The 20,989-nt window shown below is 38.7% G+C and overlaps 4 protein-coding genes across 4 annotated transcripts; 2 read left to right on the top strand and 2 right to left on the bottom strand.

Moving 5' to 3' along the window:
- The first annotated feature begins 1,222 nt into the window (after positions 1-1,222).
- LOC141847442 (transcription factor bHLH113-like) lies at positions 1,223-2,972 on the top strand. Its single transcript, XM_074735491.1, has 5 exons — positions 1,223-2,022; positions 2,093-2,251; positions 2,389-2,454; positions 2,565-2,615; positions 2,716-2,972. Exons 1-5 carry the CDS (start codon positions 1,744-1,746, stop codon positions 2,857-2,859), a joined length of 699 nt encoding a protein of 232 aa, XP_074591592.1. The 5' UTR covers positions 1,223-1,743; the 3' UTR covers positions 2,860-2,972.
- Positions 2,973-4,389: 1,417 nt separating this feature from the next.
- Positions 4,390-6,541, top strand: LOC141831283 (putative inositol oxygenase). The gene is made up of 11 exons (XM_074718685.1): positions 4,390-4,602; positions 4,721-4,826; positions 4,899-4,980; positions 5,052-5,256; positions 5,354-5,413; positions 5,500-5,552; positions 5,638-5,760; positions 5,840-5,909; positions 5,983-6,061; positions 6,159-6,240; positions 6,340-6,541. Exons 1-11 carry the CDS (start codon positions 4,572-4,574, stop codon positions 6,364-6,366), a joined length of 918 nt encoding a protein of 305 aa, XP_074574786.1. The 5' UTR covers positions 4,390-4,571; the 3' UTR covers positions 6,367-6,541.
- A 210-nt stretch (positions 6,542-6,751) lies between these two features.
- On the bottom strand, positions 6,752-8,678 carry LOC141842647 (cytochrome P450 81Q32-like). The gene is made up of 2 exons (XM_074730694.1): positions 7,689-8,678; positions 6,752-7,586 (listed from the first exon to the last, which is right to left on the bottom strand). Exons 1-2 carry the CDS (start codon positions 8,622-8,624, stop codon positions 6,957-6,959), a joined length of 1,566 nt encoding a protein of 521 aa, XP_074586795.1. The 5' UTR covers positions 8,625-8,678; the 3' UTR covers positions 6,752-6,956.
- Positions 8,679-9,452: 774 nt separating this feature from the next.
- On the bottom strand, positions 9,453-20,901 carry LOC141812843 (WD40 repeat-containing protein HOS15). Its single transcript, XM_074700801.1, has 14 exons — positions 20,738-20,901; positions 18,171-18,316; positions 17,723-18,071; positions 14,924-15,018; positions 14,808-14,854; positions 13,594-13,744; positions 13,348-13,411; positions 11,834-11,992; positions 11,605-11,726; positions 11,405-11,479; positions 10,979-11,032; positions 10,820-10,893; positions 10,269-10,343; positions 9,453-10,166 (listed from the first exon to the last, which is right to left on the bottom strand). Exons 1-14 carry the CDS (start codon positions 20,832-20,834, stop codon positions 9,947-9,949), a joined length of 1,728 nt encoding a protein of 575 aa, XP_074556902.1. The 5' UTR covers positions 20,835-20,901; the 3' UTR covers positions 9,453-9,946.
- Between the last annotated feature and the right edge of the window lie 88 nt (positions 20,902-20,989).

Here is a 20,989-nt window from a genome sequence, read left to right as displayed (position 1 = left end):
CTGTAGACAACGACGACACAGAGAGTTCAGAAATGATGGTATCGATTTAGCAGTTTCCGTCATGCTTAGTCCTTTTCCTCGTGGAGAGAAAGGGAGAATAACGAGGCTTGAAGACGAAGCGAGAAACGCATCATTAACTATATTCTGTAGGACTCCATGAACAGTATTACAGTGCGGCACAACCAAGTTCAATCCATTATGATGCTTTCTTCACACTACATCATTCTCATTTCATAGTATTCTAGATTTGTTATGAAGACTGCTATTACAGCTACCACGAAATCTCAGCCCAATCTCTGGGGCTTTATGGGCTCTCGAGCACCTTCTTAAACCATCGGGGTTCGTTGAGATTATTTGTCCGCCATTTTTTATGGCTAAATAAACCTCCATTTTTTTATCAAGAAAGAGTCGTAGCATAAGTCAAGGATCATGACCCACTAATGGACTTCTTCCTTCATAATGATTCTTATACATTGCTACAAATCGAGTGCAATCATGTCACTTGAAAATTATGCGTCTTGTCCGGAACCAACAAAAAAATATATATTCGAAGAAGGAAGATTTTGTTGGTATTTGGAAGGCATGAGCGGCCCACAATGATCATGTCGAGGATGAGTTCTATATCCGTGATTGATTTTCACTCTCTCTCTTTTACTGCTATTGCTGTCGGAGAGAAAAGCCGGTGATGCGGCGGCGCCGGCGCAGCGCCGGCGGCGGCGACTTTGGATGCAGCCTACCCCTTGTTCCGACATACACAATTACACACACAGCGTGTTATCGCGGGCGAAATGTTGAAACGTACGTTCGTCGCTTTCATTTGTCCCTCTCCGAACAGGATATATAAAGACCAGAGAGACAGAGTCCCGTCCCCCACACGTCGCCGTCGGCTCCACCTTGACGTGGACACGTTACCTCACTGCTACGCCGGAGACGAGCGCCCCTGAGCCCACCCTACGGTCGCCGTCGTCCTCTCTAGTCGTCCGGAACTCCGTTGATTATATTCTTCCAATCTGCAAATCAGTGATCTGCCTGTTATTTCGCTGGAATGCTTATTTTAAAGCTGGGAGTCTATTTGTTATGCTTAGATATGGTACTTCATCAATCAATTAGTCAACCACCACGAGAAAATCTGACCTCACAGTAACAATGTTAACAGAGTACTGCAGAGGCCTCTCCATTCCCGCTGGAGCTATGTACATAAGCAATGAAGCTTGGATTTGTTACCTATTAAAGACGTCTTCGCTAATCAGTGTTCTGCAACATATAAATAAAATCATGGGGGAAAAAAGGAAAGACAAAACGGCACGATTCCTGAAGAAAAAAAATGGCGGTTTTGAGTAACTGGGAGAGGGAGCGACGCGGACGCCAAACCCGAAGCTTAAAATAAAGCGAACACGAAGCATCCAAAGCTCGCAGATACAACAGGAGGAAGCCAACAAAAGGGCAAGCAAGCCAAAGCAGATGCAGCGCCACCCGCTCGCCCACCCGCGGCTAAGTTAATGCTAAAAGCGGCGAAGAACAACAAAAAGCTAAGCCCAGGCTCAGAGGCCTTTCGTGTTCTTCTTCCGAACACTTCTCCCCACCTGTTCTCTCCCACTGTTCTAGATCGAGCGTGAGGAAGCCTATTGACTCCTTTGGGAAGTGCGCTCGCAGTGTTAGATCTTTCCTTTCGTTCTGTAATTTATACTCTGTTTTTCTTTTCCCCCCTTTATTTTTCTCCCTGCCTGCCTCGTTTCTGTTCTGATGGAAGAAGAGGGGTTCGGCGACCAAATGGACGATGAGAGCTTCATGGACATGTTACGATCGGGTGAGGAAGATGATTACGTCTTCTCGCCCACGTCCTGCCTTTCTTCCTCGTCCTCTTCCTTGTACTCCTCTTCGATGCTCTGTTTCGGTGCGAAGGAAGAAAAGGCGGCGGCAGTGGTCCGTGGGGCTTCCCAGAAGTCAACCGACTCTTCTCTGTCTTCCCTCTCATCTTCTCCACCTTCCACCACCATCACCAGCTCCAAGTCCCCCACCAAGGTGACTCCTTTATTCTCTCAATTTGTTTCATTTTAATGGTAGAATAACAGTGTGTAAATTACTCGAAAAGAAAGCTGCAAGTAGAGGAAGAGGAAGAGGGGCACCCGGTACCACCAAGAAGCCCAAAACAGAGGCCCCTGATGGTCCGTCAGGCATGATTATGGTGAGGAAGGAGAAATTAGGGGAAAGGATTATGGCACTGCAGCAGCTGGTTTCACCCTTCGGCAAGGTAAGAACTAAGGATCAATCAACCTGATGCTTTCCTCCAATATCCTTTGCCTAATTCCTGAATTAGCGGTAGTTCACTAAGTACACTGCGATCGAGCGTAAGGTTCGATTTGACTTTGACTGTGCGGATCATTGCAGTCGGATACGGCATCGGTTCTGCACGAAGCTCTGGGATACATCAGATTCCTGCATGAGCAAGTCCAGGTGTAGTGCCTCCTTCTGCAAGCGATTTTAATGATGACTTCTCTCTTCTCTGTCTCTGACATGACTTTTACGCTGGTTCTCGTCTCTTTCCAATTGAATTGACGTTGCAGGTTCTGAGTTCTCCCTACCTGCAAGGCCTGCCGTCCTCTGCACACCTGCACGTAATACAAATTTCAGAGCATGATCTGCTCAATCTATTCTCGCCTCTCTTTTAATTAGATTGCTGATGTTGATACTTCGGTTTGATGGATTGAAATGAAGGGAGAGAGGGGGAGCGATCTGCGAAGCCGGGGGCTGTGCCTGGTCCCGGTGGCGTACACGGAGCACGTAGCGAGCAGCAACGGCGCCGATCTCTGGTCGCGTGCCGTCGGGAACAGCAGGGGCTCCTCCAGCGCCAAGCACTAAGCATGGGCTTCAAGGCATTGGGTTTTTGGCTCCGTTTTTTGTCGGCTTTTTTTTCACGAAGAACAGAAACGCCTCGGGCTTGCGAAAATATAATTTTGTTAAAACACCATTAATATTGTCGTACAGTACAGAGGCGAGCTCGAAGCAAAAGCAAAGCTCATAAAGTGGTTTGTCTGCAAGTGGGTGTAACTCGATCACTTGTTAATACTTGGAAATTGAAGTAGCCAAGCATTCTGTCGCCGTTTCTGCTTGCTTGGTCATCCGATGAAGAAATTGCGGAAACTTTGGCCTTTATTCTTTGTATAGTTTAATGGAAGCACATAAACGTTGATAAATGCCGAGCTGCTGCCTTCGCATGCCATGCACAGTAGCTTAGCCTTCTCATGCACAATAGATGCAGTAAAATATATGTTGACGCATATCATTGACACTAGCGTCTAATAGATGCAGGAAGATATTATGATCAATGAGAAAAACATGGTCAGGGAAAGTTACGATGAGCCTGCACTTCCTCTGGTTGCTCTCGCTATCTTCGCCTGAATCTCAAGCATTCGTCATTGCCTCTCTGATAGTGAGTCTCGATTGAATGTGCTTTAGGTAGGAGTTCGTGGCATCTTCGCGTGTGCTCCTTCGAGTCAAAGCTCTCAGGCACCATCACGGAGACAGAGCTCTTGGTGCCTTCCCACGGTCTCTGTGAGAGCAGAGCAAGTGCACATCAAGCTTCCCTTCCATTAGAACTGGTGAACAAGCTGCAAGCCGAGGTGAAGTTTGATCTTGTGGCAGAATTGTCTTTGGCGATCCGATATGACCATTTGTTCATGAACTGGCGTCATGCAATGCAGAAATCTCGTAAGTCTGTCTGATGTTACATATTAATGCCGAGAACAATTTAAAAAGGTAGAATGAAGTGAACATTGTCAATGAGCCCGTCATTCCCCTCAAAATCTGGAAGAAATTTTGATCATTTCCTCAGTTCCGTTTCACACTCATTTAATGAAAGCTCGACCAAGCTTCATCTGGCTTTCATCAAACTTACAGTTCGAGTGGTTGAATCACCCAAAGGTTTTGAATGAATAAGACAGTCGAATCTTAAAGTATTTCCTATAAAACAATAGAAACGTATTTAATCGATAAAAAAATCCCAAGTAAAATCGTTTCTTGATTCGATCAATTCACCAGATGAGTCCTTTTTTCTTTCAACTTTTAACACCTTGAAATCCAAACAGATTAACAGAGGAAGAAGTTAAGTTGAAGGAAAGAAAAAATAATATATTTTCGTTAAAAAAATAATTGATGTCGTCTATGATTGTTTGCCTGTAAAAAAAAATAATATATTAATTTTTATTTTAAATAAAAATGCGGAAACTTTGGCCACCTTGACTCAGCCGCAGCGCGTCAATTACTTTGACACTATCCAGATGCTGCCAAATCTTGCCGTCGTATCCGATAAGATTCCCACGCCATTGCTGAGTCGATTCATCAATTGCCTACTTTGGCTTTTATATATGTGTATCTCCGTTCCAACAATTCCTTCCACCAACCGTTTCTGCCACAGAAGAGGAAGAACCTAATCTCCTCCCGTATTTGGCGCTTTCTTCATCGACGATCTATAAATAATTCCTTCCTTTGGCCATCGAGAAATCGAGTCCTGCATCTGTTTCGATCATTCCTCCTTGCATCTGTCCTCTCTGTTTGGTTGGATTATTGTAGAGATGACTATTATCATCAACCAGCCTCAGATTGGTACGTTTTGTTTTTGTCGATAGATTGTATCAAAATGTCTTCCATTCGAATCTATTACGTATTGTATGTTGGATGATCTGTTGTTGACGCGACATTATTAATTATCCCCTTGGAGCAGTAGTGGCAGAGGAAGCCAAGGGCGTTTCCTCCTCCGATTCGAAGGAGTTGTTGTTGGATGGTGGATTTGTGATGCCCGATTCAAATGCTTTTGGCCATACTTTCAGGTAATGACATGATCTGTTTTCGGTTTCCAATTATTTTGATTCTGAATAGTGTCGCTTTTGTGTCATTTCCAGGGATTATGATGTTGAATCTGAGAGGCAGAAATCAGTGGAAGAGTTCTACAGAACGAATCACGTTCATCAAACTTATGATTTTGTACGTTTAGGCTCCAGAACTTTGGTTCTAAAAATTTGGTTTCAGTCATATGAAGCTGTATTTGTGTTCAGGTTAAAAGGATGAGAGAAGAATATGGAAAGTTGGATAGGGTGGCGATGAGCGTCTGGGAGTGCATCGAACTGCTTAATGAATTTGTCGACGAGAGCGATCCTGATCTCGATGAACCACAGATTGAGCACTTGTTACAGACTGCTGAGGCGATTAGGAAAGATTATCCGGATGAGGATTGGCTTCACTTGACAGGCCTGATTCATGGTAACCTCTTAATGCTCTGAACGAGCTGCTCAATTTCGATTGCACTCCTTTTATTTATGAACATAAAATCTGATCGATGTCTCTTATCTTGAATCAGATCTCGGAAAGGTGCTTCTTCATCCTAAATTTGGGCAGCTTCCGCAATGGGCTGTCGTCGGTATGCACTGTCAACCTTTCTGTTTACTTTCCTTCCTCATGGAAGCACATGAATCTACTTGTATCCTAATATGCTACCTCTTCAAGGGGACACATTTCCTGTGGGGTGTGCTTTTGATGAATGCAATGTTCATCACAAGGTATCGACTTGCTCAATATGGCTCCATGTTTAGTTGAAAGAATATATCCACCATGTGTTCTGATGTTCATCGATCTTTCCAACAGTATTTTAAGGGGAACTCTGATTATCTCAATGCTAAGTATAACACCAAGTTTGGAGTTTACTCAGAGGGTTGTGGACTTGACAATGTCCTAATGTCTTGGGGGCATGACGATTACATGTATCTGGTATGATCTTATGAGTTGTGTGTTAGATTGAGGTCTTCTGTTAATGGCTAAAGATGTACAACTAATTTGTCGATCTCAGGTGGCTAAGGAGAACAAAACTACTTTGCCTTCAGCTGGTCTATTCATAATCAGATACCATTCGTTTTACCGTAAGTTCGGCAACAACACTTTCACTTGTAATCCAATGGCCTGGTTCATAAACCTGATTCCCTTTATCCTCAGCTCTGCACAAGCATGGAGCGTATCAGTACTTGATGAATGATCAAGATAAAGAGAATCTGAAGTGGCTTCATGTATTCAAGTAAGTTTTGTGAATATTGATCGATCATTTTAATTCTTGTTCTTGACATTTTGTTTCTGCTTCATTAGATGCTTCCCTAATATCCATTCTGTTGCAGCAAATATGATCTTTATAGCAAGAGCAAAGTCAGAATAGATGTGGAGAAGGTGAAACCATACTATCTTTCACTCATTGAAAAGGTTTGCATCTCCATTCAGCTTCTTAAACCTCATTTATTTATTTTAAGTCTTCCTCTTGCGAATTTGTGAACGATCCTAAATGTTCTATTGATGTTTCAGTACTTCCCAGAAAAGCTGAAATGGTGAGGCCCTTCCCCTGATGCTGTGGACTCGAGTAGCAATTCTTTTGATTACAGAAACATGAGAAATTGACTTGTTTGTGAGATTCCACAGTGTTATCATCTCGACTGTAAAGCTATCTATCAAATATATGCTGTAATGCTTATTAATAAACAATGCATGTTCAGATGCTGTTGGCCAATTGAACAGAAGGCACTAACAAGAGGAGAATGCAATTGAAACTCTAGCAAGTTTCTCTAGAATTTCATGGCCAATATCTAAAAGTAGAACAAATAGCTATGGTAATGGTGAATTACTCCTTGGAAGGCCTCATTTACAAAGAAATTAAAACGGCGTTTTATAAAATAAACATCACACTCAGATCTAATAGGATGCACAAATACTCCGTAGGGACTAGTAAATGCAATGAATTTTCTATTTGAAAGCTTTGAAAGTGTGATAAAAAAACATGTAGTCGAAAAGCAAGATTTTAGAGATCAACTTCATAAGAGCAATGGAAGAACAAGATACCTAAGAGATGATTATTGATTTATTTCAACGAGAATTTATATTTGATCTAGCCTTTTCTTGTTTTCATATTCTGAGAAAGGATGCCTTTACAACTGCGACAGAAGGGGCACCATGTGCCGGCGTGGCTTGTACATGGCCTCCAGTGGCTTGGCCTTGGGCATGGTGAGCCCCGGCGCTTCCGCCATGTCTATCTCCTCCTCCGGCGACACCTTCTCCCACTCGAAGCACTGGATGAAGGTCGCCATCGTCAGCCCCACCACACGCATAGCCAGTCCCTCGCCTGGACACCGCCGTCGCCCCGTCCCGAACGGAATGAACTTGTATCCTTCAGCGTCCGCCGCCGCACCACCCTCCTTGAACCTCTCCGGTTTGAACTTTCCCGGCTCGTCCCAGACCGCAGCGTCCCTGTGGATGGCCCACGCGTTGACGAGCAGCATGGTGCCGGCCGGGACGTCGAAGCCAGCAACGGTGCAGTCTTCGGAGGATTCGTGGGGCACGAGGAGGGGGCCGGCGGGGTAGAGGCGCATGGTTTCGTTGATGATGCAGTTCAAGTAGGGGAGGTTGGGGAGGTCGTCTTCAGAGACTAGCCGCGAGTGACCGACCTTGGCGTCGAGCTCGACGGCGGCCTTCTCCAGGACGTGAGGATGGCTTAGAAGCAGGCTCATTGCCCATTCTATCGTGACGGACGAGGTATCTGTTCCCGCTGAAAACATTGCCTAAAATAATACAATCGAAAGAAACGAATCCATCAAAATTTGATTGATTCCTATTTGATTTTGAAGTGCTACTTTTGGCCATAGATGAGGAGGAAAGTGTACCAGGATTAGGCCTTTGATGATATCGTCCGTGTAGCGTTCTGGATCGCTGTTCTGCAGCGACAGCATGATGCTAATCACCGTCTTGCTTCCTTCGCCGCCGCCATCCTCCTCCTGGATCCGCCGTCTCTCCCGGTGCTGTTCTATGAGAGCCCCCGAAAAACCATCCCTCTTCTCATGAAGTCTCATCAGCCTCCTCTCCGATCCCCGCCACGCTAAAGTTCTCATAAACGCCGGCATGTAGTCCCCTGCGTTCCCCGTCGCAGCGCTTTCCCGAAATACCTCGGTCACTATCTCCCTCACTATCCGCCTCTGGTTGGGTGCGTCCCCAGCCAGCGGAGCCACCAGCCGCTCGATGATGCCGACCACGAGGGAGAACAGAGTCGATTTCATGTCCAGCCTCCGCGGCGCGCCGCCTCCGTGCTGGAGGAAGAGGGTCCGCACGAGGGTGCGGATCTCATCGGCGCGGGCGTCGGAGGAGGCCCGGAGGCTACCGGAAGAGAGCAAGTGGACGGAAGTGATGCGGCGAAGGTCACGCCAGAGGGGTCCGTAGGGGGCCCAGACGACGGAGGTGAAGTCATAGCCAAGGATCTTGCCGGCGAGGAAGCGGGGGCGGTTGGCGAACGCGACGTCGTGGACGGTGAAGCACTCTTCGGCGGCTGCCGGAGAGGAGACGAGGAGTACGGGGCGGTATCCGAAGCGGAGGAGGACGACGGGGCCGTGAGCGGCAGAGATGGCGGCGAGGGAGCGGTGGATCGGTGGTTTGAGGAGGTGGAGGTGACCTAACAAGGGAAAGGAAGGGGGACTGGGCGGTAGACGGCGGCGTCGGTGGTGGTTTTGGCGCTGACGGCGGAGGAAGAGGAGAGTGAGGAAGAGGACGACGACGAGAAGCAGAGTGGGGAAGAGTAAATGGACAAAGGTCAAACTGCCTGCGGCCATTTCGGAGGAAGAGGAAGGAGCAGAGAAATTGAGGCCAGATTCTTCGCAGTTACCAAGTTTAATTGCATCGAAGCTAGCAAGGGATAGAAGCTGCATTAATAGTTATGTTTTTTTGGTTTTTTTTATTTTATTATATATATCTGGCCCAAAATCTTATCGTCGTTAGATTTTATTTTATTCTTGTTTTGTTGGGGACGGTATCGGATTTGGGACGTTAGATACTTTGAATCTTATTTTTATTAAAATATCAATAAATGGGATTCAGTCAATCCAAACGAAGCGGACCAAACCATTGTTTACTTGCATCGAATCCATTGCTTAATTGCATCGAAAAATCACACACACACACACACACACACACGCATATACACTTTTTTTAATTTTATTTAACCTAAATATTATATCCTAAACTTTAAATCCTAAAAAAAAATTTTAAAAGTCACATATAGAATTTTCCAGTGGGAAATAGACCAATTATAAAACAAAAAAAATGATAAAATCTCAATGACTAGAAATAAATCATTTTAGAAAAAACACTTTGAAAAATAAAAAATGATCAAATTTAATTCAAACATATTTGAACACTATTTAAAATCTCAAAAGTATTTTTAAACTAGAACAATATCATTTAACTACTAAAAAAAAAATAAAACTCTTTAACAATATTTTCAACTCAAAAACACTGTGAACAATCTATCTTAGAAAATCTATGACTTAATTGCTGACATGTTTTAAATAAAATAAGAAAACAGTAAAAATAATTGTAAACTTTGACTAACAATTGATAGAATAAGTGACAGTTGTTGCATTAAAAAACAAAGTATGATGTATTGTTTGATGAAAACCCACACTCAAGTGCTTCTTTCTAGAATCCGCCAACATGATTCTTGCATCATTACTTGTACCTTACCCAGTAGCTAAATAGTTACCGATACGGAAGTAAAAGCCTACAATTTTATTTTGTCAAAGTTCTATCCTAAAGCTTATCAGACAATATCGTAAGTCTACATCGCAAGCAAACACATTTGCATGGGCACGGTCTTCGCTGTTAAAATCACAAGCATCACGAGTATATATATCTATATATATTCTCTCCAAGTCAATTAGGCGTCCCTATCTTAGAAAGCTGCCGCCCCAGGAAAATATGCAACCCTCTAGAATATCTTCACCCGCAGCACGCGAATAGTTATTTTATTGGTCGCAGGTTACTTCGCGAACGTAAGTGCTCCACTCAAAATCATGGTCAGCATGAACTCGTCAACCTAATTCATAAACACTTGCTTCTAAATAGTGCTTTCTACCTCCCAAACCCTAAGGCTCCTTCACATCCTGAAGTCCATAACACAAATGATGCTGTTGGCGAAACACGCTGCAATCTTCTCGCCTTCCCTGTTCCAACATACTTCGAATATGCCACCACGTCCCCTATACGTCTTCAGAATCCTCCCTTCTTTTACAGACCATATGTGTAAAGATTGATCTAGGGATCCACTTGCTAAGTATTCACCATTGGGACTGAAAGCGACGGAATACACAGGTCCCCTGGCATTTGGACAGCATAGTTACCATTTAATATTATCCTTCTAAAATTAACTGATAGTATCGGAGAGGCATGCTAAATAAAATAAGTAGCTGGAAACTTACTTGTGGCCATTCATGCTGCAAAGGAGGCGTCCGTATTCAGCATCCCACAGTTTAATTGTGGAATCGAAAGATGCACTGCAATAGTGTGACACTTGTCGTTAAAAGCTGCCGAGAATATATAAGCGAATTCAAATGGCCAATTTAATTTATCTTTTTTATTTCACCCTCTGAAGATTGTTAAAATTTTACAAGATGTTTCCCCGAGAACGGTTGCCATTTATTCTTTCAAAGAATTTAATTTTCCACCACTGGAGTTTCTAAATTCTGGTCATTTTACTCCCTAATCAATAACACCGTTAATTCATCTAACCAAATAATGACGAGCTGGATATGCCACATGTATCATGTCACTTTTCCGTAAAAGAACGTTGTCAAGTTAGGGACTGACGTGACAAGAATTCAAAAACACTAACAGTATTTTAATACGTTTGAAACTCCAAGGGCATTTCAAAAAAGGAGATAATCTCTAGGGTGAAGTGAAAATTTTCCCTATTCTTAAATGAAGAGAGAAAGAGAGAGAGATTGTGCAAAAATAATTTAAAAAAAATTACCTAGCAAGAATCAATTGTTGATTCGAGGTACTCGTACCCACACCAGTTGGTTTCCATCTGATTGTATATATTTCCTGAAAACAAAATTACGTAACAAAATATTCCTGACATGAAGAAATAGACAGACCGAACAAATTTATGAAAATGAAAGATCAGAACCTTGCTATGGTCCTTCAAATCGTGCAAACACTTGTCTTGCTTCAGACTCCATATCTGCATATATAATTTTTACAGAAGTTATGGAATTAGATAGATTTTTAGGGTCAACATGGAGCAAGTATGAAAATAAAGAACAAACATTTCGTATAATCTAAAACGCAATAGTCAGGTATTTACTATTAAAGAAGGGAAAATCAAACATTTAATTTGGAGAGTATTTTGAACAATACACAAGATTTGAAATAATAGCGGATAGCTACTCAAGCAAAGCTGAATAGAAACTTTTAGGACACATTATATCAACATTTATTCAAATTTCTAAAGGAAATTTGCAAAACATATTATAGTCTATAAAAGATGTGATTCTTACCGACTCACTAGCATGAAAAGTTAACAACAGAGAATCCACTCTAAGATGGTTATTACCTTTGCAGTCCCATCATCCGAACATGAAGCCAATAGTGAACCAGTTGGATCCCATTTGATAGCATTAACTTCAGCCTAAAATGAAAGAACAATAAAGATTCCAAGAAAAAAGGGCATATCCCAAAAATCTAGAAAAGCACACTGAGAAGCATGTTAAGATGCATTTGATACAAGATTAGAATGGACAGCTAAGGCATTACCTTGTGTCCAGAGAAAGCCTTGAACGGGTAAGTCTCACCGATCTTGCAAACATAGATCATTGTATCCGTAGAGCAAGTAGCAAAAGTGTTATTATTTCTCCAATCAACATCAAGAGTTGGTGCTGGAAAACAATATTGACATTTATTACACTAGTCTTTTGTTTAGCTGAAGTAAAAACATAAAACTTCACATCTATAGAAACCTGGTTGACCTCAAGAAAACAAATACCTGAATGATATTCAAATTGTTGTTTACATTCCCAAGTCTTTGTATCCCAGACAATAGCAGTTTTATCAACGCTACCACTGAGAAGGAAATCACCCTTCTTGTTCCATTTTAGTGAGAAAATGGGCCCTTTATGTTTCACTAATGTATTTCTTAATTCTCCTGTTAACCATCCAAAGAAGAAAAGGTATAGCTCATCCAAATGACAGATAATATTTTGGCCTACAAGGAACTATGCACAGAAACATTCACTAAAAAGAGAGGGCAAAGAATGACTTTCTGAATGAGAATGGATTAAAGTTTTGCAGCCCAATTAAAATATATCGGAAAAAGTCTTGAAGAAAAAAACATTTTAACCCCTTCAACCACAGAGCAATATTATGTGTTTACATTACATAATGGTAAAAGGAAGTCTAAGGTTTCAACAAATGTAAATGTATATCCCAAAAATGGTGGTACTTAAAATCCACAATTCTACAAAGCCATAGGGTTAATGTCATTTGTTGTGCATTATAATCAGGCTAATGGTTCCTTGCCATTTGCTGTTACACACATAAATGGTACATGAATTAGAGTATCACCATCAATATCAACCCATAGCTCAAACACATCCATTCAGTAGATGACAAGACTGTGACTCAAGAATGGAAAGTCTAGTCAACTGCCAAAGCTGGTGGAGCAAACCCAAACTGGAGTATGGAGATTGGAGGCCATGGATATAAATTATATGCCACTACACAAAGTCAAGGTGTCTAAGTGCTAAACTAGTTGCAAGGATAGTTTGATGTTTCCACTTGCTAGTCATATTTCGTGCAGGTGTCATATTTCCAGCAGGTATCATATTCCCAGTAGATGTAGAAATAGTTGCTAGATAGGATATTTGCAATTTGCATGGAACAAGTTTTTTGATGTGTTCCATCAGAAGCATTCTGACTCTAACCTTCTATAGTTTGAATTATTATCTCCACAATTTCTTCCAAGGTCACCCCCACCTCAAAGGAACAATCATTAATAATCATAAATATTATCCTAAATGACAACAGAGATACAGAAATTAAGGTCAAAATTGTAAATGGATTTGTTTAATCTTTGATCATTTTAGAGATGAAAAGTCACATGGATTAGTGGTCAAATTGCAAATGGTATGCCCAGAATATTTTTACAGATAATATTATCTGACTTGCATTGAACATTGAACAGTATAAATTCCTTTGAATTCTTCTTTTCAAACTAAATTTCCATTACTGGTTTTTTGCATAGAAAATAAAGATCCTACAAACAGGCCATTGTCATATTTGTTTTCTTCTAATGGAACCTAAATTTTCACCTATTGCTATCATTTCAACCATATTTAATCAATATTTTTATGTTGAAAAAAACAGCAAAGCAAGTTATCAAGTTTAACCCATCAAATAAATTGGGCAATCTGTAAAAAAGGATAGGAGGTGAAAAGAAAATGTAGACTCAGAAATTAGAAGAGCTAACAAAGGAAAGATAAAGACAAGCATATTAATTACCATCTGGGCTCCATATTCTTGCTTGCCCATCATAAGAACCAGTAGCAAGTAAAGTGCCATCACCCTGCGGGACAAATAGAAGTTAAAATGACATCAAAGCATGTTCAAAAGGCACTGCAAGACACATCCCTGCAATTGAGTCACACTTAAACAGAACCATCACAACTGAAGTTAGAATGATAAAACAAATTTAATAGTTGAAAGGCAAAAAGAAAAAACTGTTATGCGCAAGAAAAAAAATCTGACATTCCAATCAAGGGTAGTGACATCCTTGCTCTTCTCATTAGTTCTACCCTTGAAATGTTTCAGGACATGAACATTTGGTGGTAAAACTTGCACATCTTTACTGCATGGACCATCAGGAACTTTCCAAATTCTTGCAGTTGAATCTCCAGACCTAACATGTCAAGAAATGTATCATACTTAAGATGCATAGTTAAAACAATAGATGGTAAAATAGAAAGAAAAAAAAGCATCTCAATAAAGGTGTTGACCAAATTATCAGATAACAACCAAAAACCAAAAAAACAAACAAACAAAGGAAACATTAAATTAACAAGGTATGCCGCAAAGAATTGGTTTGGGCTACTTAATTAGTCCAGTTGAGTTGAGATAAGAAAGTATATTCTTGCTTATTGAGCAAATCACAGTCACCCTGTGATTTTGGCTTAAATAATTCCATGAAATATTCTGTTGCATTGTTGATAGAGGCTTAAATTATTCATATGAAATTAAACGTGTACTTGTCATTATTCACTTAAGAGGAAGGGTTGGATATCAAATATGCAGAACTGATTAAACTGTTCCATAGCACAACTCCAAACCTATCCATATATGGTAATTCAGTCAGCTAAGGTAAATTGATAATTCATGTTAGCAACAGAACAAAGACTTACATTTTACAAGTGGGAGTATCGATGACAAACCAAAAGAATTTCACCTTTCAGCAGACATCTGAATGGCATTGGACTCTCCTTTTCTTGCTTATTATCTCCTAAAATGCCACTCTTTTTCTACCTCTCTCGACCTTAACCAGACATTAGATTGGCTACTCCCCTCTTCATGCAATGCATCTACATATTTGTTGGGAGAAGAAAATTAAACTTTATTTTGTGGGCACCATTGTTGATAAAGGAATTTGAAGTTTTTAAACTATAATTAACAATGGTAGTGGTAAAAAATTCAAGCCTTTATGTGATTAGTATCTTTAGGAAATTGACAAGAACACTGTTGTTAAGATCCTATATCGAAGAAAACTATCGTCGAATATAGGACCAAAAGTATAGGTGTGATCAGTGGCACTTCGAAGTTACAACCATCGAAAATAGCCATCTTATTACCATTGTCATTCAAGGTACTCCGAGCCAGTAATTTGCCATTATAAAGTATAAGTAGTATTGCTAAAATTACTTCTGAATTTCTAATAGGCACATTTTGCGGACTGAGAGTGTGATTCTCACCCAGAAGCTAGAAGAGAGCCCGCCGGACTCCATGCACAAGCAAAGACCTAAAGAAAGGATTTACAGAGTCAGAAAGATTTTAAAAAAATGGAAACTTGATATATCTGGAAACAAACCTCTGAATTATGTCCTTCCAAGATGGTTACTTCAGAACGTGAGATCTCAACAGCCACAGACTGAGAGCTAGGTGTGATATCCATTAGTTCAGGCCCTATATGTATTAAAAAATAAGTAATCAAATTAAGAAACAAGTAAGCTGCAAGTGAAAACTTCTCCATGCCTAAGTATCCAGACACACAGATAGTTCCATCCACATAATTACCAGGAACATAAACAATATATGTCTCAATCTAGTACATTGCCAAATCATTGTTTCCATAAAGAAAATTTCTCTTAACTAAGCTCATGTTGTTGTATGGAGATGCAACTACTATTTAACATGTGACTGGGTTACAAGGTCGCCTCATCCCTACGAGCTTTGTCTCAGGGAAGACTTGTAACTCTGACTAGGTGCATCCATATTCCTTTGATGATACTGAGTTAGCTAGACTTACATGCTAAGTTGCTGAAGGGAGCTCAGTTAACCTATGTAACCAGCCACATTCGATTACGTGCATGAACAAATTCTCATTTAATTAAGATCTGAGCATCTCATTTTTGTTGTTGGTGATGCAACTTCCAATAAAGATTGTAAAGAAAAGTACTGGTTTAAGTTTATTGTTATAAGACTGTACAAAGAAGTGTCTCTAGTCATGTTTGAATATCAGACAATAGAATCCTAGTATTTTGTATTCTAAGAAATTACAATAAGCAACATGGCTGTCAATCAGTATCAGTTTTAGAATCAGATGTTCCAAAAGCATAGTTATAGGCCATATCGGATCAGTATGATTGGAATTTACAAACAAAATTTAAAGAGAGAGAGAAGAAAGACATAAAAAAATATTATCAAATATGATTTTAAATAACCTGATATTACTTCTTTTTTTTTTAATCCAGGTGTCAAGTTTCACCCAACTAATCCTAGAAGTAGACGGTCTTCCTCCCTGGTTCGCCTACTAGATAAATCCGGAGCACAACTTATGCACACTTAAAGGTCGACCAATATTACATTATTAGAATTATGAATAACATGAATATTAGTATTACAAGTGTCGTATATACTAGTAAGCATATCATATTATGTAATATTATATGCATCCACTATTACTATTGTTATAATATTACTTATTAAACTATTCTACCTTTGTTATTATATTAATATAATACACTATTACAAATAATATCATTCAATATTGATTGAACAACTATTGCTAAGAAGATTTTGTAATAATTAATACTTACTATTAATGAGATTTTAAAATAATGATATGTTTAATATCTTTAAATTAGGCTAAATAAAGAATATAATAATTAATTTTTAATATGAATTCTATTTGAGTTTTACTTTATTCTAATTAATATGATTAATTGTGTCATAGTTATGTTTTTGATAAATAATTTATATATTTAATGGAATTATTATTTCTATTATTAATAAAAATATAATAGTTAATTTTTTAATAATAATAATAATAATTGAATATTACTTGAAATCTATTAATAGTTTGTAACAACTTTATCGTGCATTAATAAGATAGTTCATAATATCAATTTATTACATATTATTTAATAAGTAATGCATATTAAAAATTAGCTAAGGTAGTCGACATACATAATAATATGTACACTTTACTATAAGCCTCATTAATATTATCACCTTATCGACTATTATTTAATAGCTTATATAATTAACCTTACATCTCAAATAAACTAGTATTCTTAAAGCAAGTCTTACATAATCTAATATTAACGTAAATTAGTATCATAAACATATAAAGGGACAGCCCGATGCATAAAACTCCCGTTAATGCGGGTCCCATGAAAGGATCAGACCACATTGGGTATATTGTACGCAGTCTTATCCTACATTGCAAGCGGTTTCCACGACTTGAACTTGTGACCACAAGGTCATACGGCAACAACTTTTACCATTGCACCAAAGGTCCCCTTCTAAAAAAACAAGCCACTCATATGTTTCCCCAGAAGCTTGCCGCATAGACAAGAAAGCTCCCATGTGGTAACTTTCTAAGTCTTCACCTTTAGTTTTCTTCTCCTTCCCACTATCTCCCTTCCTCTATTATTGTACATTGATTATTCCCATCAACATCCGATTTCCAATTTTGATTGGGCGAATTCTCAGTCGATTCAGAGAGCCGTCTCAAAATTCTTAATTCAATCAAATAGTATCTTGTTTTTATTTCAATTTGCATGGGATTATGATGTTTCATCCAAGATCTTGAAGGATAACGGATCAAACATGACCATTCCTGATGCATCATGGCTAGATGGCCAATCCAGATTCACATCAGTCAATTCTTCCGAGCATGTTAAGCAAACAATTAATCAGCTAGTTCACAACTAAATAATATAAGCACATCCAATTCAACTTTTAGATACCAAATAAAGATGGTGATCCCACTGCATGGTTACTGGGTGGAATGTTGTATTTTGATGGTTACTGAAGAGGGTGATCCCAATGCATGGTTACCAACTAAAGAAGGGTCAAATGAAATGTGTCTAACTAATTATTTATGTGAAAGTCAAAACAAATGGGCATGGAACAAACTGAACTAAACAAGATCAAACACCTATTGTGAACTTTTGTATTTTGATCTGGTCCCACATTTTTTCTGAGGATACAAGCAAAAGTTTAATAAATTTATTACTGAATGATTGTCATTTCAAAGAAATGGAGTAACATTTAAAAAGGTAAAAGGCCAAAAGATATTTTCTCCTTAGCATGCTAGGAGTCTGGTTATTTGATCTAAGATGTCTGTGATGTCTTATATGAACCTGAAGAAAAGAAAGTTAACCTTTAGAAACTTCATGCTCCTCATGTTTAACCTTGTCTTTGGATTCAGAATGTTGCTTTTCCTTTTCCTTCTCATCCCTCTCCTTCTCTGGCTCTTGTTCATTATCCACGTCCATCTTATCTTTATCCCTTTCTTGATCTCCAACTTTCTCTTGCTTTTCTCTCACTCTCTCCCCTTCAAATTGTTGTTCTTGTTCTTGAGCAAGCGCATTATCTTTGGTTCTATCAATTTCCTTCTGATTCTTTGCTTGCTTTCTAGCTTTTATCATTTGTTGTAGTTCATCAACATCCTTTGTGATGAGATCCAAAGGCTGCAAAAAGGAAAAATCATCTTCGGAATCTTCATCAATCTGCAAATCACAAAAAGAATAAATCGAAGGCTATCATATCTTTCAGTCTCCAAGGTAATGAATTAGAAGAAAACATGACTGTAAAAAAGGAATACTTACACTATCTAAGTTAGCTTCCAGTTCTATATATTGCAAACCTTTTTGGACAATAGTAATAAGAGCACCTGGTGGAACTTGATTTCCATCAATGGGACTTTTGTTAATCCCAGCCTCATATCCCAAAGCAAATGCTGCATGGGTCAAACCTGGAAATGTCCCAGTTCCTTGTTTGATGAATACTAGCAAACAAATTAAAGGCTCTTGCAGGACAACAAATTTGCATCAAGAAAGAAAATAAAATTAAATTGGAAAAGAAAGCTAGGTTGAAACATATAAGCATAGCATAACAACTTCCAATAAGGATTATATTTATATGAGAAGGGAAAATTTAATTGCAAACCATTAAAAACTACCAAGCAGAATATGCAAACAGGAGTATTAACACACTTTTTTTCAATGAGAAAACATTAAAACAGTTAATAAGTACCAAACTGAATACCCAAACTTGAGCATTGACACACTTTTTTCAAAGAGAAAAAAATCATTTCCATTCATGAGATTATATATAGTTTCTGAAAATTTAAAGAGCAATTACAACTACTTTCCAATTTTTAGAACACATAACTTTGAGAAATATACATTTTTCTCAAGAGCTAGGAATTGAGTTGGACTTGGGAAGAACAAAGAATAAATACAAGCTCTCAGTAAAGTCCTCTCAAGTGGTATTCAATCAATCCATTGCATAGTGGATATGCCATATGCGGGGCATATACACAGGAAATATATGTGGGGCATATACACGGATATATGCAGATCATACTAAAAGAAAATTAAAAGATACTGACATAATTGCACACATGCACACACACACATATATACCTATATACCTTAAAAACTAGTTTGCATATTTACCAGTTCAAATTTTTAATTTTGCAAAAAAACCATCATGAAACTTAAAATTTAGTATAAATGCAATTAGAAGTTATTTCTTTTGTTAAATTAGTAATAAAATAATTTTAATTAATAAAATGACCCTTAACTTTTACATGTATAAAGTTCCAGAATTTGGTATTTTGACTAAATTTTTTTAATACATATATTTATTTAATATATTAAAAAGACATTTATATATCTTAGAATGATATTTGGATGTGGGAAAAAATAAAATTAAATGTATTTGAAGAAGATTTTAGAAAAAAAATGAAAGTAGACAAATATTAAATGAGAATGACACTGTGGGTATACAATTTTGAGCAAACGGTATTTATGAGACTTGTAAGTTTGAATGAAATATATGTAATGTTAAATTTTGTAATTGTAAATATGTTATTTCATTATTTAAAGAAAGTAAATATGTATTTGCACCAAAGGTATCTATATTGACAAAAATGCTTAACATATGCATAACAAAGAATACTAATCAACCTGCCTGCAAATAATTTTATATAGAATGTAAAAAGTACAACATAAAGCTCACATTAACAATGTAGAATATATAATACATAAAGCATGTATAAGTGGACACAAAGAAAGCAAGTGCTTAAAAATTAACACTTAGAAATTACTACACAATGGAAGCATTTCACAATCACAAGAACTAATCCTCTAAGGAAAAAAAGCATCTTACAAGTCCTTACTATTTGAAAAGGGCCACGGGCAAGTACTGGTTATGTTTTATATTTGATTTGGTCTAGCCCAAACAGATTTGTATGAACCACAATATCAATTTTCAGGATGTTCTCAGCTAGGGAAGCAATAGTATATAGGGCAATAAATATCCTATACGTGATTGCAACCCCATTGGAAGCAGCTGTCTAAGTGACTTCTAAAAGCCATGAATAAATATCCTTTCTAGTAACTTTATTCATCCATTTTAGCATTCTCACATATTCTGTAATAATTTTTCTACACCTAGCTTCCTGAAAGCCTAAATCAAGGCCTACATCAAGCATGACAGATCATACCATAGTTTTATACACCTTTCCTTTTAGCCTACGAGGCACATGACACTCACACAAACCTGCGAAATCTCTTCTCGATTTCAATCACCCATTATATCCTCATTTCTATCTCCTTCCCACTAATATATCCAAAACTTGCTTGCAAAAAAATCCATATCCATTCATCTTATTTATTTCCTTAATTTTTTTATTCTAATTTTCCAAACCACTACTGAATAAGTATGCACCAAGGAATGCATCAAAATGTAAACGGTTTTACAGAGCCCTAATTCACAAAAACTCCACTAGATATCACCGCAGACCAATCCTTCGACGTCCTCAGTCAACCAGAACCTAAAAGTAGCAAAAAATCTAACAGAACAAAAACTTAATTACAAAATCCATCATAAAAGGAAAAAAAACCAACAATAAACTTGAACAATTCCATTATGACAACATTGGCAACCACTCGAGCCCTAATAAATTTAAAAAAAAAACACTATATAAAAGGAGAAACAAAAAGAAAAAACCTAACCGAACTAGTGTCCATTAAAATCACGCATACCTAACCTAAAACGATTCCGTTGTAAATGAAGTACCTAGTCGCATATACAGCGTGGGTCAAGAACCGAATTCCACATAAGACAGGGAGGAAAGAAGACGGCGATCGAGGTAAGAGAGAGCGACCTGATTCCTGAAGGTAGCGGAAGATGAGAAAATTGAGCTCCGTGGAGGTGAGCGTCGCAGTCGTCATGGAATCCTTCGCCGGGGATCGCTCGACCATGGAACGATGACAATGGTGATGGGACAGAGAGGAGCGGCACTTACTGCTGTGCTAGGGCAAAATTTAAGTAGCCGGATTTGGATCCGCTATGCGGACGGTGAGGCCCGGTAGTACTGAAACTGAATGCGCGTATCAGGCAGCCCCCATGTTGATCA

This window comes from Curcuma longa, chromosome 1 (genome assembly GCF_044706935.1).
Source record: "Curcuma longa cultivar G26 ecotype Majalengka, Jawa Barat chromosome 1, ITB_CL_G26_1.1, whole genome shotgun sequence".
NCBI lineage: Eukaryota > Viridiplantae > Streptophyta > Magnoliopsida > Zingiberales > Zingiberaceae > Curcuma > Curcuma longa.
The sequence above is the reverse complement of the archived record's forward strand: the minus strand, read 5'-3'. Positions and strand labels throughout refer to the sequence as shown.

Coding starts and splice junctions, on each gene's coding strand:
- LOC141847442 (XM_074735491.1), top strand. CDS start 1,744: ATGGAAGAAGAGGGGTTCGGCGACCAAATGGACGATGAGAGCTTCATG. Junction 2,023..2,092: donor GCTCCAAGTCCCCCACCAAG/GTGACTCCTTTA, acceptor TTACTCGAAAAG/AAAGCTGCAAGTAGAGGAAG. Junction 2,252..2,388: donor TGGTTTCACCCTTCGGCAAG/GTAAGAACTAAG, acceptor GGATCATTGCAG/TCGGATACGGCATCGGTTCT.
- LOC141831283 (XM_074718685.1), top strand. CDS start 4,572: ATGACTATTATCATCAACCAGCCTCAGATTG. Junction 5,257..5,353: donor CTTGACAGGCCTGATTCATG/GTAACCTCTTAA, acceptor ATCTTGAATCAG/ATCTCGGAAAGGTGCTTCTT. Junction 5,910..5,982: donor CAGATACCATTCGTTTTACC/GTAAGTTCGGCA, acceptor CTTTATCCTCAG/CTCTGCACAAGCATGGAGCG.
- LOC141842647 (XM_074730694.1), bottom strand. CDS start 8,624: ATGGCCGCAGGCAGTTTGACCTTTGTCCATTTACTCTTCCCCACTCTG. Junction 7,587..7,688: donor TCATCAAAGGCCTAATCCTG/GTACACTTTCCT, acceptor GTATTATTTTAG/GCAATGTTTTCAGCGGGAAC.
- LOC141812843 (XM_074700801.1), bottom strand. CDS start 20,834: ATGGTCGAGCGATCCCCGGCGAAGGATTCCATGACGACTGCGACGCTC. Junction 11,480..11,604: donor AGGCTTTCTCTGGACACAAG/GTAATGCCTTAG, acceptor CTTTCATTTTAG/GCTGAAGTTAATGCTATCAA. Junction 11,033..11,404: donor CGGATGATGGGACTGCAAAG/GTAATAACCATC, acceptor TTATATATGCAG/ATATGGAGTCTGAAGCAAGA.